The sequence below is a fragment of the Barbus barbus genome, assembly GCF_936440315.1.
Source record: "Barbus barbus genome assembly, chromosome: 2".
NCBI classification, from domain to species: Eukaryota; Metazoa; Chordata; class Actinopteri; order Cypriniformes; family Cyprinidae; genus Barbus; species Barbus barbus.
Window position 1 is genome coordinate 45055837 of NC_136730.1, and position 20203 is coordinate 45076039.

The window sequence follows — 20203 nt, forward strand, 5'->3', positions numbered from 1 at the left end:
TAATGCCTAGTTTATTTGCAGGTTTTGGCAATAACTATATCTACTCTTGATTTCCTTCATCTATATGATTTCCTTTCATCTTCGGAACACAAATGAAGAATGTTAATGAAATCTTGTAGATTTCTGGCCCTCCACACCCAAAACCCAGAAACATTCATAAGGACAAGTGTAATTTGTATGCATTGATCAGTTCAGTTCAAGTCTTCTGAAGAGACACGGTCGCTTTATATGATGATGAACTGTTTTAATTCAAGCTTTTATTAAGAAATACACGTTTATATCAACTCAGTTTAACACAAATGAGCGGCACCTCAAACACGCTTTTAATCACCAGCAACAACAATGAAGTTATTTGATTTGATTTGATTTGCGCCAGATAAATACGGTTGAGTTACCATATTTGATGTTCTCTCGATGCACTTTTATCACCGTAAACCTAACCTGTCTGCTTTCTGGCTTTGTTTTCCTATTAACCTCATACATGGTCATCATAAATAATGTTTAATATGTGAATAAAACCGAATAGTTGCATGTGCTTTCTCTTCTTCTGTAAAGTATTTCAGCTGCTGACCACCAGATGGAGACTTTTAACCTGTTTTCATAAACTAACGGTATATAAGAAGTGAACTGTGTCTGAGAAATAACTCAAAGCATTTCAGTGAATTTACTAAAGATTAAATCTCAATATTATTAGTTCTTGGAGATTAATTCTGAGAGTAAATAGATTTATTATGGCGCTAATAGACAAATAATAAAGAATAATAATTGGTCAACTGTAAAGCTCGAGTAAATCCTGCAGATTTGAGTGTTTCTGCATTCAGCTGATGTTAGGAGCAACAGTGGAAAGAGTGACTGAGACTCTAGTTCAGCAGATGGGAGGGACTGCATGCCTCTCTCTCCCTCCACCATCAAACTAACTCCTGCATTTCAGAAAGCACTGACTGCAGCGAGCTCTGCTTCGTTTGTGTGGATGTTCAGAAGCGATGTAGTGACTCCGGACGAGCGCCTGAAGTCATGGTGAGTCCAGCCCGAGACTGCTTAAATCATCTAGAACACGCTTCAGAACAAACCCGTGTAAAATACAGAAAACACTGGCGTTTCATCTTAAAGAGACTGTAACAGAAGAACTGCGATAGCTGATACAAACTTACAAAATTAACCTGTTATATAGTAACTTTTATTTTTTCTGCTGAATGTGATTGAATCAATGCTACTTCCTCCAGTGTGTGTTTAGCTCTTCTTTCAGATAGAAAGGAATCGGTCTCTCTTTGTTTGAAACGACAGTATGCATATGAGATCCTTGCAGAAATACTGACGGTCATGAAATATCATTGCTATGTATTCTTATTATTGGAAAACTGTGTTTGTTTTCGCCATGTTATCAAACTAAATTCATGACATGATCAAAAGATTCTGAAAGCAACTGATTGAAAGAGAACCAGTATTGTACTTCAGTCTGCCGTGGTCATATTAAATGCAGTGATTATATCGGTGGAAATATGGTTACTATGGTAAATGTGAACACAGCGGTGAGGAAAGAGCTGGAGGTGGGATTCCCCCTCATCCCATCTGAGCTCATGAGGAAACTCTGCAGGACACTAACACTCTGTTCAGGGCTTCTGGACTGGTTTCATGACTGTGTGTTTCCTATGAATAGAATAGAACAGAACAGAACAGAACAGAATATAATATAATATAATATAATATAATATAATATAATAGAATAGAATAGAATAGAATAGAATAGAAAGTGAAGTGAAACTAATAAAATAGAGTAGTTGAGTACAATAGAATTAAGTGTAGTTAAACCAATAGAATATACTTATTTTTTAAATAGAATAGCTGAATATTCAAGTCTAATATGAAACTGATGTAATAGAAGTGCATAGTTGAATATGAGTCAATTGGAACTAATAGAACAGATGGAATAGTTGGAAAAAATAAATAGATGGAAAAAATAAAATTAATAAAAAATAAAATTAATAAATTGAACAGAATTGCATAAATGAAAGAAAACAAAGTAGGAGTAAACTGAAACTAATCTGAATTGAATTTAATCTTTTTCTCACCAACCAACAAGTGTGAGTACTTCTCTGTGGCTTCCACATGAATAGAAATGTGAGGGGGGTACTCATTAGAAGAGTAAAGTTAAAAGAATAAGAAGGGGGTAACTGAATAAAATAGATCTGATGTGAGATAAATATGCAATAGAAATGTGGAATTTGAAGTGAAACTGAATTGCATAGTTGAATGAAATGGAAAAAAAAAGTTTTTGGAGTGTATTGAAATATACAGTACAATAGAACAGAGCAGTAAAAAAAGGGTTAAAAAGAAATAAGGAAAGTTGAACCAGTAGAGCAGAATAATTGAATAACAGAACAGTTGAAAAAAAAAAAAAAAAAAAACAGGAGTAAAGTTCAGAAAATAGAATAAAGTTTTGAAGTTTGAAGTGAAACTTAGAATTGCATAGTTATAAACAAGTCAAGTGGAACTAGCAGAATATAATAGTTGAATAAAATAAAACTGAATAGAGTCAACTAAAGGAATACAAGTAAACTGAAACTACAATTTAATCATTTTTAATCACTGAAACAAGTACTGAAAATAAAATCATTCAATACAATAGAATTAAGGGAAGTTAACCTAATTGAGTAGAATAACTGACTAATAATAGTTGAAAAAAATATAATTAGGAATAAAGCGCAACAAATAGAATAGTGTAGTTGAAGAATCATAAATAATATAGAATCTGTTATAGAATTGTTGAATAGAATTAGTAGAATATAAGAGTTGCATACAATACAGTTAAATGATTAGAAGAGAATAGTACAGAATTGCATACAAATAAATTGCATATATAAAGAATAAAGTGAATAAATTAGAATGGAATCTTTTGATAACTGTAGTTGGTTTGTGTAGTGTGTAGCTCATCACAGACAGATAACACATGACCGCAGTGTTAATAGAGTGACAGTGATGATGTCACTGCAGTGTTCTGGACGTCCTGCATCAGACGCGTGTTACTGTCCATCTGTCAGCATTATACAAATAATAACAGACACAGATGAGGGCCGAATGCTGAAGTGAGTCAGCTGCTGCCAGTGTTTGTTGTGTGTGTGGGACAGGGTGGAGCCGTCTGGCTGGATATACAGAGACAGAGACACAGAGAGAGAGACTGTTTTACTTTGAGAAAAATGAAAAGACCTGACGGTGGTTTGGGTGAAGTTGCATTTTCCACATAAGACCTGAAATAGAGGGAGATGATTCATTTTCAGTTGGGAGAGGTGAGAGTGCATGGAAAAACACATCAATACACACACACACACACACACACACACATTTGTTAATATAGCAGATGCTTTCTCCAAAATTAACAAATGAAGAACATCACAAGCAATTTGTCGTAAGAGCCAATAATATTAATAGTGCACAATGACTATAAAATATATAAATTACAAATAATATTAGTACATAATCAAGAGCAGAAGTGGATTGCAGAATAAAATAGGAGCATAAACATACATTGGCTTATATATTTTGGCACTTATATTACACTCAAACATGTCTGAATATCACTGCATTAGATAACAAACCATCAAACCAAGTGCAGATTATTTTGAGTCCGCACAGGTGAAAGAGTGTGTTGCATTAGAAATGGTAACACAATAGATACAGTGCACTTTGTGATGATCACTGGATCACGTTGATAGTTACTACACCTGTGTGAACCTGAGGACATGCACTAAACATCACCAGAACACCAGATGAGTCACAGACAGTGACAAAACATGTTGCAGAAAAGCTAGTATAGTAAAGTAGTTAAGCAGTAGTAAAGTTAGCATGGAGAAAAGCTCTGGCATTGTTTGTTTTCAGTTGACTCTTGCGTTGATATTTATTGTGCAATGATATTCAGATATTTGTTATGTGTGTCCAAGACAAGCTTATGTGTCCAAATAATTATTGAGGCCGCTGTAGATACACACATGCACACAAAATATCACCCTACAGTGAGACATTTTTATTGGACAGATCTGTTGTCCACTGCAAAGTCATTGTGAAGACCAGTAAGGCTTGAAACACACAACACCAGTACAGGAATGTGAGTGTTTGATCTATCTATCTATCTATCTATCTATCTATCTATCTATCTATCTATCTATCTATCTATCTATCTATCTATCTATCTATCTATCTATCTATCTATCTGTCTGTGTGTGTGTGTGTGTGTGTGTGTTTGTTTGTTTGTTTTACTGTATACTGGTACATCTAGCAATTTGAATATCATGAATAAGTTAATTTTTTCCTGTAACTTATTTCAAAAAGTGAAACCTTTATATATTTTAGATTTATTACATGTAAAGTAAAACATTTCAAAAGTTTTTTGTTTGTTTTAATTTTGATGATTAGAGCTTACAGCTCATGAAAGTCAAAGATCAGTATCTCAAAATATTAGAATATTTACGTTTGAGTTTCAATTAATGACCATCACTACAGTATAAATTCAGCGTATCTCTTGTTCTTTGAAACCACAATAATGGAGAAGACTGCTGACTTGGCAATGATCCAGAAGACGAACATTGATGCCCTCCACAAAGAGGGTAAGTCACAGAGGGTCATTACTGAAAGCTGTGGCTGTTTACAGAGTGCTGTATCAAAGCATATTAAATGCAAAGTTGACTGGAAGGAAGAATTTGGGTAGGAAAAGGTGCACAAACAAAAGGGTTCAAACACTTTTGAGAGCTTCACAAGGAGTGGACTGAAGCTGGAGTCAGTGCATCAAGAGTCTCCACGCTCAGACGTCTTCAGGAAAAGGGCTACCAAGCCACTTCTGAACCAGAGACAACATCAGAAGCATCTTACCTGGGCTGTGGAGAAAAAGAACTGGACTGTTGCTCAGTGCTCCAAAGCCCTCTTTTCAGATGAAAGTCAATTTTGCATTTCATTTGGAAATCAAGGTCCCAGAGTCTGGAGGAAGAGAGGAGAGGCACAGAATCCAAGCTGCTTGAAGTCCAGTGTGAAGTTTCCAGTCAGTGATGATTTGGACTGCATGTCATCTGCTGGTGTTGGTCCACTGTGTTTTCTGAAGTCCACAGTCAACGCAGCCGTCCACCAGGAGATTTCAGAGCACTTCATGCTTCCTTCTGCTGACAAGCTTTATAGAGATGCTGATTTCATTTTCCAGCAGGACTTGGCACCTGCCCACACGGCCAAAGGTACCTAAAGCTGGTTGAATGACCATGGTGTTACTGTGTTTGATTGGCCAGCAAACTCGCCTGACCTGAACCCCAGAGAGAATGTATGAGGTATTGTCAAGAGGAAGATGAGAGACACCAGACCCAACAATGCAGATGACCTGAAGGCTGCTATCAAAGCAACCTGGGCTTCCACACCACCTCAGCAGTGCCACAGGCTGATCGCCTCCATGCCACGACACATTGATGCAGTAATTCATGCAAAAGGAGGCCCAACCAAGTATTGAGTGCATAGAAATACACTGAATACTTTTCAGAAGCCGGACATTGCTGTTTAAAATATCCTTCTTTTATTGATCTTATGTAATATTCAAATTTTCTGAGACACTGAAATTTGGGTTTTCATTAAGCTATAATCATCAAAATTTCAAGAAATAAAGCTTGAAATGTTTCACTCGATGTGTAATGAATCTATATAATATATGGGTTTCGCTTTCTGAAATGAGTGACAAAAAATTTTTTGAGATGTACCTGTATATACTGTATATATATCTAGCTGCCTGAATAGTAACACCTCCGTTTTAATAGATACAATACTGTTCGAGAGTTTGGGGTCAATGAGTTGTGTTGTTGTTGTTTTAAAGAAGAATACTTGTATTCATCAAAGGTGCAATATTTTGATCAAAAATGACAGTAAAGACATTTATAATGTTTCAAAATATGTATATTTAAAATAAACACTGTTCTTTTGAACTTTCTATTCATCAAATTTTCAACATTGATAATAATCAGAAATATTTGTTGATCAGTAAATCAGTATATTATTATGATTTCTGAAGATCATGTGACACTGAAGACTGCAGTAATGATGCTGGAAATATTACATATTACAATATACTTACAGTATGTACCAAACAGCTATTTTAAATTCCAATAATATTTCACAATTTTGCTGTTTTTACTGTATTTTTGATCAAATAAATGCAGCCTTGGTGACCAAAAGATACTTCTTTTCAAATCTGACTGACCTCAAACTGTAATGTATTTGAATGCAGTGTTTATAAGATAACACAAGAACACACATTTAATGTGTTGAGCAAGTATTTGCTGATATGTAAACTGTTTCTGGCCTGAATTAGGGTTTCCTTTATTAGGAGATACGAGTCACATTTAAGTTCCTAAGTTCCTGATCTTCGAATAGAAACCGCTTGCACTTCCACTTCATTCATGATCTAAGACAAAAGAAGCTGTTGGATCAGATGTTTCTGTGTGGAGTTCCTCTAAGAAAGAGGAAATAGTTCCTCATGAATCCTTTTTCTAGCTCTCTTCCTCCATTCACCGTCTGTCTTTCTCTCTCTTTCATCTGCTTGCATCTGGATTCTATCATTCTGCTCTTCAGCAGTCTCTCTCTCTCTCTCTCTCTCTCACTGTATCTCTCTCGACCGACTCTTCCGTTAGGAGCCGCTGAGAAAGAGAGGAAGTTGAGCGGAACAATGACATGCCGCTGGTGTTATATTGTGCTTGAGGTCGTGCTGTGGATGTGCATCCTTATTTACGTCATTACAGATGAAGACATTTTTAGCTAATATTAATATTTCTTGAACCTCCTCCCAAACTTATGTGCAAAATGACACATCTTCCTAAACTGACTACTTGGATTGTCTGAACAGTTAGTCAGTTTTAAGGATGGCCTGAATAAATAAGTTTCATCTGTCAGACACAGTTCTCAGTGGGTACTGACACAGAATGTGTTTAAAATGAGCAAGAAAGAGCGTATTTGATTGTTAGAACAACAGTTTTTAGAACAAATCATGCAGCAGTTACTCTCCATCATGTCATTACAAACCAGAACAAGTTACTTGTTACATAAACATAAATGTATGTTTCTGTAAATGCAAAAGTGAAAAGATTCTAACCTAGATATAACTAGCTAACTGAAATATAATACTGGTGTTTTTTTCTTACACTGGATATGTTTATCTATTTCTCCAGCTTCATTTCAGTATGTGCATTCGCTTATCCTCATGTGACTTGTTCACCGTTTGGTCCTAAAAAATCATAATTTTTCTTCCTCGTTGTGTCTCTAATTTCGTTTTTCTTGCATTCTTTTTCATTTTACTTTCTTTCCTGCCATTTTCCTTCTCGGTTTGTTTTTCTTTCCTCCCCCCTCCCCGGGACCCCAAACACGCTGGCCTTCCTGGCTGACTTTCGCTCGCTCTTTCCCCTCATCTTTTGTTTATTCCTCTCACTGCTCACTGAGTGGGAGACTTCAGAGAGCATAATATGTTTTGTGAAGATGCTTCGGTGTAATTGTTGTCAGATGATATTTAGAAGCAGTTCCTGAGAGACGGAGTGTTTAAGCCGGGGAAGGGGGAGATGGAGAAAGAGTGAAGAAATAAATGAGAGGAAAATGTTCAGAGTTGCTATGACAACAAAACAGCAGTAAACTAAACATTAGAGTCTCTCACTGTGTGTGTGTGTGTGTGTGTGTGTTTCTCAGGATGGCTTCAAGCTTGTGTCAATGGGCCTCATTCATAAAACACAAGCAGACAAATTTAATGTGTAAATCGTCACACTAAAGTCAGTGCAACAATTTATGAAGGACACACACACGCACACACACACACACACACATATAGCCTATATCTGAAAAGTTTGGGATGTTGTTGAGAATAATAATGTTGCTGGACTGCATTTATTTAAAGCAAAACAGAAATATTGTGACATTTTCTTACAATTTAAAATAATTAAAAACAGTTTTATAATAGTACTAATATTATTGTTTTGTTATTATTATTATTATCCTAATAACAGAATATTGTTTAGAGACAAACAAACAGATAACAAGCAACTTGTAAATAAGTTCTTACAAAAAGGTAAAAAAATAAGTAAATTTTGCTGTTAAACTAATTTATTAAAATCATATTACTGATTTTAAAACTACCTTTCCATATTTCCGTGTTTCTCAGAAATGGAAGTATTCATAGATTGTGTAAACTGCTATAGTGGTGAACAGGAGACTGCATCAAGTATATATATATATATATATATTGTGTGTGTGTGTGTGTGTGTTCACATGTGCTCAAATAGCAAAAGAAAAAAAACTCCACAATAGTGTTTTTACAACTTTCAGAAAGAGAGAAAAAAATAGAGTTTGGTAATGCAGTCAGAAGAGAGAACAATGTCTAATGTACCATCACTCCCACAGCCACTGAATTAGAAACAGCTTCACGGCAGTGTTAGCTAGGTTTTTATCATTTGATGCAAAGGTATAATACAAAGTATAGTGTTATAAATGCGAATGCATTTAAAAAAAATGAAAATACACAAAACAATGCAATATTTACAATGCTGATGACCGTGAAATTCGTCATCAGTCTGTGAAAAGTGTCCAATGAAAAATAACAAATTTTGGTAGCATTGTTTCTTTTAGTCAGATCTACTCCCCAACAAGTTTTACCCTCTGGAACACAAAACAGGAAGTTGTGTCTGTGGGGAGGAAGAGTAGAGCAAGCTGTCGGCTGTGATGACTAATATGTGAATGGTCTCATCAGCTTGTGTTGATATAATCTGTGTTTCAGGGTTCAGAGGCGGTAGAGGACTGCGTGCAGGGGGCACTATCTTCCCTCTACCCTCCTTTTGAAAGCACCGCTCCTCCTCTCCTCTCTCAGGTGAGACCATCAATCTCTCCTTTCTCAGTGTTTCAAGTTTTCTAACCGATTGGGTTGTTGGTTTTCCGAAAGACGAAAAAACTAAACTTCCATTGACAATTTCTGACTGTACCTCCTCTTACGTCTACCAAATTCAGTGCAATAACTTATTATGGTTTTCCATGTAGAAGACAATCAAACGTTCAAAAAAAACCAACTTTTACCTAGAAACCATTTTTTTCCAATGCAACCAAACTTCAAATCTCTTTAAACTCTCGGAGATTTCAAACTGCCCAAGCCTTAACATTCAGCTCTGAATCAGTTATCATTGCTTAATTATTAAAATTGCATGGACTAAATAACCTTTTTACTTCATGTCTTCAGCAAGCCAACATTCAAAGTCTGCCTTGCCCATTTTTTCTTTACCGTGTGTTTTTGTGTCATGTAGGTGTTCTCTGTACTCGAGTCCACCTATCAGCACGACAGCTTGAGATATCTGCTGGATTTCTTCATTCCTGCCAAACATCTTCTGCACAGATTACAGCAGCATGCATGTGTAAGTGTTCTCTTATTAGTGGTGGCTGCTAAGGCAATCAGCACTATTAATTACATTTTTTGAAAATCTAATATAAACTGAAGGAAGGACCCCACATTCAGTTTCCTACAATACTTCAGCAAACACCCAGCAACCACCTAGAAATTCTTAGAAATCATATTTGAAATCCTAAAAAGCCAATAACCAATACCACTCTTATTGCCACTTACTGCAGTAAAATCACTTAGCACTTTTCCCTTACACACACGCATGTCGCTCACAAACACGGAAAATGTTCACTATGAAACTTTCTCACACTTACATAAATACATGACACACACACACATTCTCAGCCGGCTCTGTTTTCATTGTCGTTACGAGAAGCTGCCAGGGACAAGAGCTTTGGTTTGAGTCATGGCTGTAATTCTTACCATATGTGTGTGTGAGAAAGAGAGAGACGAGGGCCTGAGAAAGACCGGAGGAGTGTTCGCTTGAGAAATGGGGGAGGGATACACAGACTGAACACTGGGGCACATTGAGAAAGTGGGTAGACAGGGAGAATCAAAACGAGAAACCTGGGGCCTGGTCACTGGAGGAAGAAGGAATATGACTTCACAATCACTCTTCAGATGCGCTGAAGACACTTTTATGTCTTTTAAAATGACAGTAAATTACATACCATAAAACAGAGGGTGGGGTTTTAGAAAAAGAAAAGGATGATGTAGGGAGGGGCGTGGATTCCTGAACATAATTTGATCTCGGTCCTGTGAGTGGGCACGGATGAGGGGGGATTCATGTCATAGGATAATTAAGCCTATATGCTGAAGAGAAAGCATTTGAAACTACGTTAAGATTTGCGGGTTGTGAGGTAAGTAAACACTTTCAAATGGATATATATATATATATGATACATGTGGAAGATACATGTGTAATTTGTAACATAATTCGATATTTAACGATGCACACAATGTTGAGGTAATGAGCAATGTTGCACAAGTCAAGAGGATCTTGAATGTGCAGTTTTTTGTAGCTTCTCAGCAGTTTAATTCTAGATGCACTTGGTGGACATGGCTATAATGACATTTCTTAATTATAAATTCTACTTGCTGTGGTTGTGTTGCATCATTTTGCTTGGAATAAGGTTGTTACATTACCACAATTTTAGATGACACTTGAGTTTCACAATTCTTAATTTCGATACCACAGCAAAAATATAATAAATACTAGCCTAATTAATTTAAGCTTATTTAAGACAAGCAAACAGTCAGTAATGAAATGAGCAATAGGACAAAATAGAGCAAAGATACAGATGAAATAGGTTGTTCATGTAGGTGTATATAGCAATATAAATCATACATAAAATAAAACATTGCATGTCTTCACTGTACGAATCAAATATACAATGACAAACCCACACAATTTATTCAGTCAAGAGCAGAGATTTCTTTTTCTTTTTCGTTTGTTGTTTGATATTAACTCCATACAGTAACAGGTATACTAGGCTGCTGTCACCTAATGCCTAATGCATTGATCCGGTATACTGTATTGACACACTTCCATTTCTTTCCGATCCCAAATATTTACATTCACCTAAGACATAACCAACTGTGACTACATGAATACTACAGTAAAAATAAATAAAAAATAACTCAATTCAGTACTGACGCTGTGTGACAGGCAGCATTCTTTCTTTCAGAACAGCATGCTTGTACCAAATTGAGAAAGTACCAAATTGAGCTTTCTTTCTTTCACAACAGCATGCTTGTACCGCATGACAAAGCAACACTGTGATGTCATGTGAGCGTAACCATGATAAAGACAATAATCCGACATCTCTACTGGTTGTCAAATCCCGACCAGTTTATCATGACTACCAGTATAATGGCCTGCCCTAGTATTGGGTGTATTCCACTGTTTGAGTATTTTAACATTGTGCAACAAACTGGAATAAATGTGGGCTTGTGGTTTTAGTGCAGCTGCAGTCTGCTATGACATTAGACAGACTGTATTTGTAACAATAATTTCTGTCTCTTTCTCAGTCTCAGTATCTGGGCTGTCTCTTCTTGCACTCTGGTTGGCCACTATGTTTGGAAGAGAAGGTAGTAGTACAGCTCTCTACTTTGGACTGGAGACTCCTGCGTAGTACTGACTTCTACCTGCAGGTGGTCCCCTTCTCGACGCGTTGTCCTCGCCTTGCTCTTAAGTGTCTTGCACCTGGTGGGAGGAATGTACAGGAGGTCTTGGTGCCAGAGTCACAGCATCCGCTGGTGTTTACTTCAGAGTGGCTACATTGCATCAACAAGGAGCGTGGATGCAAGAGAGAAGGTAAGACAAAAATGGAGGCCAATTGTTAGGGTAGATGGTAGAGAAATGGGAGCAGGGAAATACTATCCAATGGTAGAAATAAGGTGCAGCACATTTGGGAGGAATTTAGTGTGTCATGGGCCCGTATTCACAACACATCTTAAGGCTAAAAGTAGCTCCTAACTTGCCGATTTAGGAGAAAATCTTAAAAATAATGGGCGTCAGTCCTAAATTTAGGACTCCTAAATTTTTGCTCTAAGAGTATTTTACAAATCGTTTTAGCACTAAAACTAGCTCCTAAATCTGTGAAACGTTAGGAGTAGTGAAGAGGACTCAAAAGTCACTAAGACCAACTCACAACCGTCCTAAAATGGCTGTTTCTGGCAATCTGCCTCAGAATATAAACATTTGATGATAATGAGCTTTAAAAAAAGGTATCACCTTTAGGGGTTTGGAGGTTATCCCAACTCCAGATTTTCCTTTGATTATATGCTTTTCATTAACCAGTTGGGCAAGAAGTAACAGCTGTTCTTGCGTCCAGTTTGGTTTTCTTTTACGTTTGCATGTCTTAAACCCTATTCGGACGGGATTAGTTTTACATGGAGAGGTAAGTTAAAGTAATTATTAACAGAGCTTCTCAGTTATTTTAGTCCCGTCCGAATGAGCCATCTCAGTAATCATTACAGACAATGTCAGTAAAGATTACGGCGTCTTTTACCTTCTTTAAAAAGGTCTGGAGAAATTACCTCAGGTAATACTAATCCCGTGCGAATAGACCAGCTGTAAAAATATATGTAAATATTCCGTCATTTCCTGTCATTTTCTGCAGTTTTTCAAATGTGGAGGTGCTTGAAGAACCTTTCAGTTGCGTTCTAGGCAGAGGGACAAGTCAGTGGCAAACCTCAATTCTTTTCAACATAAAACGATACAGGATTAGTAAAACAATACCAGCTACGCTACGCTTCCTCTCTCTCTGACAGTGAGTTCATATCACACACAGCAGTTCTACATAGTCACACCTTCTGTCAATCACTCAGCGAATCACTCGTCTAGTCTAAACCACCTCAAGTATTTTTACTGTTACAGAACGATGAAGAGCACTTACATTCAGGAAGTAACATAAAATGCACGTGACGACAGGCAGGTGATGGCGGTGCGTAAATCGAGTTACCCCTCCCACTTCTGATAGTTTTACTGAGATTTCTAATCCTGTGCGAATCGGCCATTATTATTACAGACGTACTGTGGTAAAATTACATTACCCCATCTACCCCTGTAAAACTAATCTGTCCGAATAGGGCTTTACTATCCGCCATGATAATTCTACTTTGTTAATTAAAAAGCTGTTTATATGCATATCCACTACAAGAAGCATACATGCAAGAGGCTGACATTTAGCTGAACATATACTGGTTTAATGAGTGCGCTTAGCCTGCATTTTAAAATCTTTATTTGAATGTGGCAATTAACATTTTATTTTTAAACCTTTGTTTGAATATGGTAACATAATGTTGGCTCTACAATATTTCTATGAATAAATCTCTGACAGAGACCCCTCCCCTCTCCTATCAGCCAATCACTGTGTGCATAGTTAGTAAGCATGCTGACATGATCCATAGCAACGAGGTCAACCCCGCCCTTATTCTTAGCTTAAGACTTCTCTCTATTCCTTAGTAAAAGTTTGTCTCAGCAGCTTTGTGAACAGGTTTTAAGAGAAACTCTTAGCTAAAAACTTTTACTGCTATTTAGGAGAACTCTTAGTGATAAGATAACATATTTTTGAATACGGGCCATGATGTTTAAAGCAATGTCTTAAGTTCTTGTTTGAATTTTTAGAATGATACACAAGAGTGGACCATCTTCCTCTTACTCAGTTCTTCTCAAACTTTCTTGCCATGTAGGTGGAGGATGTTTGGACACCTGTCTGGTGAGTACATGTGACGGAGTGGTCCGTATTCCATGGGAAGAGGTGGTCTATCCCAAACTCCTCCACAATCCATCTGATCCTCTCCAAGACAATCCTGACCAAACTGACTTGTCATCAGGGGGTTTGGGACTTGGTCGGGGCAGCTCTTCAGGGGAGCATGATTCCTGGTCCTGGGATGAAGAAGATGACTTGCCTCCAGATGGGAACGAGGCGGAGATTGAGGCTGCCTTAGGATGCCTGCGCAGAAGCAGCAATGACCATCTTGTAGCTGATGGTGCTGGAGATTATGTTGAGCTGCTAGAGCCCAGAGGAGGCCCAGATGGTGGTGCTGATCCTAAACAGTGCTATCTGGAGATGCATGGAATATGTAAGACCAAAACATTGCCCCTTTGTAGGAGGGGTAAAGCAATACGACTACGAAAGGGAAAGGGGAGAGGGTATGGGAAGACTGAAACTGGTGCTAAGGCTGGAAGTCTGGTACGAAGGGATAGCAACAACAACGGCAAGGATGATGTAGTTTCCTGCAGTGACTTGGCTACCTCACGGCCCTTGCCTCGTGTCATTGATTTGGGTCACCGAAGAAGGTCATATTCCCCTTTATTCCAGTACTCTGACGAAGGTGCTAGAGACCCAGTAGGTCTCGAATGCAGATCTCGTTGCATGGACAGTCTGGCCAAAGAGAGGAGGCCGGGGGTAGGAAAAGAGAGAGATGGGACTGGGGGTACACTGCCCTGGGAAGAGTGTCAGAGAAAGAAAGTTTCCAGCAGGCGATGTTCCACTGATGATAATGATGTGGTTAAGAACAAAGCAGAGAGACTGGAAGATGGACAACCGGACCACAATCAAAGATCGCACTGTGGCTGTGATGATAAAACATTGGCCAGCACTTTAGACAGTAGACGTGAGGTTGCAACATTAGCAAATCCCTCCACTTCTGCAGATAATGGAGCTGTCCCTTTGGCTGTTTATGGAGAAACAGAAGACATAAACAAGAAATTGGCTGGGGAATCTAGGACACGGACAATGTCTCTCCAAGATTCTTCCCTGAACAACACATCTGATTCATCAGGTTGTGCACAAAGCAGGACCAAGCACTCAGACAATACTAGTAAAGAGAAAACAGATACAATTTTGCCACCATCAGGTACTGTAAGCACCACCGAAGAAAGGTGTCCTGGAAAGTCAGATAACCTTATTTGTCCCAGAGGAAAAGAAGTAAAAACAGGTGGATTTAGAGCACCCAGGTATGGTTAAGTAAATGTGAATTTCTAGTGCATAGTTGATGGTAATTGTTCAAATTGTTTTAATTGTCTGCACCATTTTGTTGTGGTTAGCACTGCCCATACAAGGAATACCCACTATAAACACATACAAATTGTTTTATAACTAAAAAAGATAAATTTGCCTTCCTACAGGAGGAAAAGAAAAGCCAAAGGAGGCAAAGGGAAGACCAAATCCAATGGCCGTGTCCAACATAAAGGCAAGGGTGACCAAATTCACTCAAAGAACCCACCCAAAGCCACCCAACCGATCAACCATTCTAGCCAATCAGAGGAGGCTCCCAAATTATCCAAAGACTGCAATGGCTGTGTAGCAGCCACTGACACAGAAACAGATGCAAAGTCAAAAGCCAAAGACGGAGGTATGTTGTGATCGTCTCAATTAATGCTCATAAGTGGCCTCTCATTGAGTGCTGAAGTCATAGCTCACTCCATACTCAATTTGTTCAAATTTAACATGTATTACAGGAAGCCAGACTGGCACATCCTTTCCTGACCATTCCCAAAATGAGATGGGACTGTGTGAATCTGCTGCTCACTTAGAGTCCAAATCTCCCCCTCCACATCTTAAAGACTTAGATTTCAATCTTCTGCAGTCAGGAAAGCTAATAGTAACAGGTAGATATTCTTACTTTTAATGGTTACAAAATATTTATTATTCCCTTAACATTAAGTCATTTCTCATGTAGGTACTATGGACCGACTGGGACGAGCATTGGTTATCACAGAAAGTCACCTCCCAGAGGATGGATGGACCACAGATGAAATGCTCAAAGTGTTGTCCTGCTATTACACCATCACCAGGTCTGTTATTCAACCCATGTAACAGAGACAATCATGCTGTCACTACAGGTTGTTTTGGAGAAAACATTCATACTGAGTGAGCTAAAGTTAGAGCTGGCTGAGTATTTTCATATTCTGGGTAAACCCCCAGTGTTTCGCTTAATTTTAGACTGGAGGGCACTGTCTCATGACCTTGTACTGTGTTTGGCTAATGTGCGTTCTGTGCTGTGCTTATTTTGAAATAACAGACCTATGGCCAGAGAGAAGGGTCTTACAGTCATAGTGGACAGCAGAAAGTCTGCCCCGTCTGAACTCTGTCTCTCTGCACTGAAGCTCTTCAAGGTGAGTCAGTGCACGGATGGTGTTTGTGGTCCAATAGGTGTTTTGTAATGATTCTAAATCTGTTTTGTCTGGGTGTATGTGTCTGCTTGTGTCTAACAGGGACAGGCAGAAACAGGGCTTGACTCGGTCCTGATCCTAACTGAGGAACAAGATGAATCGACCCAACCATGTCTAGATGGAATAGAGGTGCATGTTTATTCACTGAGCTAATATTTATCAATCAATTTGAGAATGGGGAATGGGCTTTTCGATCATTTTTGGGCTCAACCCCCAAGACAGACAGAGGAGCAGCTACTGGTACCTGAAATCTCTACAAAGCTGAACATGAGGACAGGAATTTAGACAAGACACGCCATCCTATGATCTGACATTTATAATAGCCCAGCCTCTTTTAGTTGCTGTTGTGAACTATGCTTAACTGCCCTAGTTCTGGATTGCATCTGTATTATCAGTGCATTTATATCTAACAATTAGATCTAATAGCCAAAAATGTTTCATGGAAGGCTATATATAAAACATGAAAGGTGTAATGCAAACACCTCAAACAGAAGATTGTATTATTTATGTCACAGAGACTATCTCACAGACACATACAATTTCATGGAGTTGCAACACAAATGTTGGCAGCACGTTTGCTTTCTGTCAGCTCCTCCAGTTCCCCGGGGAGTTTGTTCAGTTCCAGTGGGAAAAATTAACGTTCAGTCTGGCGCTCAAGCATTTGAGTAGATGATAAAACTCATTAGAGATTTTACTCTCTCTCAGGTGCATACAGTACGAGGTACAGGCATCCTTCAGCAGTTTGTGGACAAGCAGCAGTTGCCCAAAGAAATGGGTGGAGACTTTAACCACTCACATGATGACTGGCTCACTTTCAGACTGGTAAGAAATTACTGGGAAATTACTGTCCTGCATAGCCAGACATTTAGCATGGTCTGCAGTACAGTTTATTCTGACTCTCCAGCTTGTGGATATCCAGTTTACTTGCCACTAACAGTTTTAAATAAAACTTGTAATGTATTTATATGATTTTACGCCACTTATTTGGCAATTCCAGTGATTAGTGCTCACCGTACTAGCCTGGTTTCTTGTAAACATGGCACAATGTTGAAATGTCAAGTTCCTGGTGAAGTACAGTACTGCACTAGCCACAATCCTAAATCAAGATTCACCATCAGAGAAGTTACCGTTAACATGGAATCACAAACAAAAATGAATGCATAAATAAATAAGTGTTTTTCATGCGAGGAGAAACTAGCTAGGTAACATCTAGCCATTTATATGTTATAAGATGCTGTAGGATTAAAGGCTAAAATACAGCACGTGTTTTTTGATTATTTTCTAAATAATCAAATTCTTTTTTTTTACTTAACCTGTTCATTGACATAAAAAAAATAAAAAAATCTTTGAATGGATATCGTTTTGTGTCTGTGTAGCACTTTGGTTAAACATACTTAGAATATGCCACCACAAAACATCTTTTACGTTTAAAAATACAGTGAAGCCACACCCATAAAAAATGCCAATAAACTTAAATATAAACATTTGAAGAATTACCACAAGCCAGACCCAACATCTGCAGCAGATGAAATGCTCTTCCTGATGCTCTGCAGAGTTTGGAGCAGCTGGCTGAGCGCTGTGAGAGCGCCCTCACTCTGCTGGGAGACGCACTGCAGTCTATAGACACAGAACCACTACCTGACTGCATTAAGGTGAAGCTGTGTTTGGTGTAAAATATGATTTGCTGTCTAATTAAAGTCTATTTAAGTACACATTTGTTTGTGTGATATTTAAGCAAATATTTGAGTTATTGGACTGTCTTGTTCTATTTACCTGTAGAATGTTCCCCTCAGCGTGGACAAACACAGACAGTTAATGACAAGCATCCTCACTGACCAACGGCTGACAGAGCTGCAGCAGAGGGGCGGGGCTTGGCTGGCAGGTCTGGCCAATGGGACACCAGGGTTGGCACAGAAATCACCAGACTGCAAGTATGAATGAGAGAATACATAATAACTCTGTTAAATTAGTTTGACATTTCACTTAGCTTGACTTAAATTTATTCTTTGTGGATATTTAACAGTATTTACTTTAAATCTAAAATGTTGCAAATGTAATTCTGCTCGTCTGACTGTAGTAATGCATAACTTTTTGCATTCAGGGCTGCTCTGGCAGTGACCTCTAACCTGTATGACGGGGTGGATGATGCGCTTCACCGGCTGGTGCGTGTGTCCAATCAGAGGGGTCGTGACCTGGAAGCACTGGGGAGATTGGCTGCACTTGTAGATAAATTGGACAAGGTATGTTTGAGGATAAAGAGAACAGCTAGATCTGTCAATGGAATATTAATTAGGTATTAGTTACAAATTATTTTATTCCAATTCCTTTTTTTTTCGTTGTTGTTTGTTTTGTTTTTTTTCTTCAGATTTGACACATCTGCACTTTTCAAGTAATCCTGGGGCCTGTTTCATAAAACTAGTTTACCAAATAAGCCAGGCTTATTTCAGTTAGTCTGATTTATTTGGAGTCAAATCAACTGACAATAAGTCAGACAAACTGAAATAAACCTGGCTTATTTGGTAAACTAGTTACAGGTTACAGGCCTCTGCAAACTTAGATCAGCTTCAGATGTGTTTGATTAGGATAGAAACTGCAGTCCTCCAGGCCCAGAGTTGAGTTATTTTGCAGTGCAAACTTTGCTGACTATATTGGAATGTTGGAGAGAATCCAGAATTGCATGCAGACAATGAACTCGTGCTAAACCGCGTACTCAAACAGTCACGTGAAACTGTGTAAACTTGCAGCTTTGTTGATTATAATGGGATCATTCCAGTTTTGACTCACCATGTCGCTGACTTGCTCTGAATGACTGTTTTGTTTTTAGGCCTCTAGGTCCAGGAGAACCATGCTGACCATTTAGGCTATGTGTTGGTTTACTGATATGATAGTGTATATAGCAGCAATAAAGTCATTCAGGAACACAATCCTCCGTTTGTTTTGGATGAGTTCATTATGAAAATGGCATGCATGGATGGTGAATATTGTAGGCTATTTGTAAGAAAATTGTAAGGAATCGTTCATATGAACATAAAATGCATCATAAAGGATTCATTCACTATATTTTAAGTCAGAAATTAAGGCTGATTTTCACAAACATTTGCTGACTCTCTTTCTTACTGAGTTTATATCTAATTCTTAATCTTTTATTAAATTGGATTCTGATTTGCAAAAATAGTCTAAATGATTTATTCATAATTGGTCTGAGATGTTTAATTTAATGGCTCACTGGCTTTTGTCATTTAAAAAAAAAAAAAATTATAGTATACATATAGTATATATTATAGTTTTGTTTCACATATATATATATATATATATATATATATATATATATATATATATATATATATATATATAGTAATTTCAGCTTTATTTCAATTAACAAAAAACATATATTACAATTAATGAATGTTTGGAAATATAAGCTGATATTTCCTATGGACACACTACTGCAAAAGATCAAAATAACTTGCTTAAAACCTTTTTGTTGTTGTTGTTGGTGAAAATACTAACCAGTTACTAACCCGACTTCTTGTTTCTTTCTCTCTCTCTGTGTGTGTGTGTTTGCTCCAGTGTGAGAGAGACGTAGAGCACGTACAGCAGCAGCTCGAGGACTATAAACATCCTCCTCTGTCTCTCAGCAGACTCTCACTCAAACAGCACAAGTTCAAGAGCTTCAGAGAGTCTGCGATGGTGAGTCTGTTTTATAACTACAGCTGAAATGGACTCTTATAAATGATCTGAGACGCTCCTCGTTCCCATATATGTGTTATTCGTTCACTTATATATGTGATCTTACCTATGCCACTCATGCATCCTGGCTTTTTTTGGCATTTGTGTGTGTTATCAGGAGCTTCACAGTGAGACTCTGGTGTTGCTGGGAGAGGTGGAGAACTGGTCTGAGCTGGACTGGCCTGGACTCAGAGCCGTGCAGGACAAACTCCCTCCAATAAGGGAAAAAGTACGAGACGTGTCTCACTGTCTGTCGGACTGCTGGACACAACTGGACAACACACAACGGCTGCTGTCTACACTTACTGAAGTAAAGCACAAACAAATACACACATAAGTTTACAGTATGATTGTGTGTGATAATATATCTCTATACTGTTTATTCCATGGTAGAGATAATTCTA

At 38.1% G+C, this 20203-nt stretch overlaps 1 protein-coding gene across 1 annotated transcript in view; it reads left to right on the forward strand.

Annotated features, from left to right (window-relative positions):
• Positions 1-876: 876 nt before the first annotated feature.
• Positions 877-20203, forward strand: part of arhgef40 (Rho guanine nucleotide exchange factor (GEF) 40) — a 32873-nt gene continuing 13546 nt past the window's right edge. The window contains exons 1-16 of the mRNA XM_079432140.1: positions 877-1017; positions 8774-8863; positions 9291-9398; positions 11417-11702; positions 13583-14852; positions 15024-15250; positions 15357-15506; positions 15578-15692; positions 15920-16013; positions 16113-16199; positions 16776-16892; positions 17624-17722; positions 17850-18001; positions 18172-18310; positions 19641-19760; positions 19918-20109. Coding sequence (XP_079288266.1) covers positions 1015-1017; positions 8774-8863; positions 9291-9398; positions 11417-11702; positions 13583-14852; positions 15024-15250; positions 15357-15506; positions 15578-15692; positions 15920-16013; positions 16113-16199; positions 16776-16892; positions 17624-17722; positions 17850-18001; positions 18172-18310; positions 19641-19760; positions 19918-20109 — 3249 coding nt within the window. The 5' untranslated portion in view covers positions 877-1014. The remainder of the gene's footprint in view (positions 1018-8773; positions 8864-9290; positions 9399-11416; positions 11703-13582; positions 14853-15023; positions 15251-15356; positions 15507-15577; positions 15693-15919; positions 16014-16112; positions 16200-16775; positions 16893-17623; positions 17723-17849; positions 18002-18171; positions 18311-19640; positions 19761-19917; positions 20110-20203) is intronic.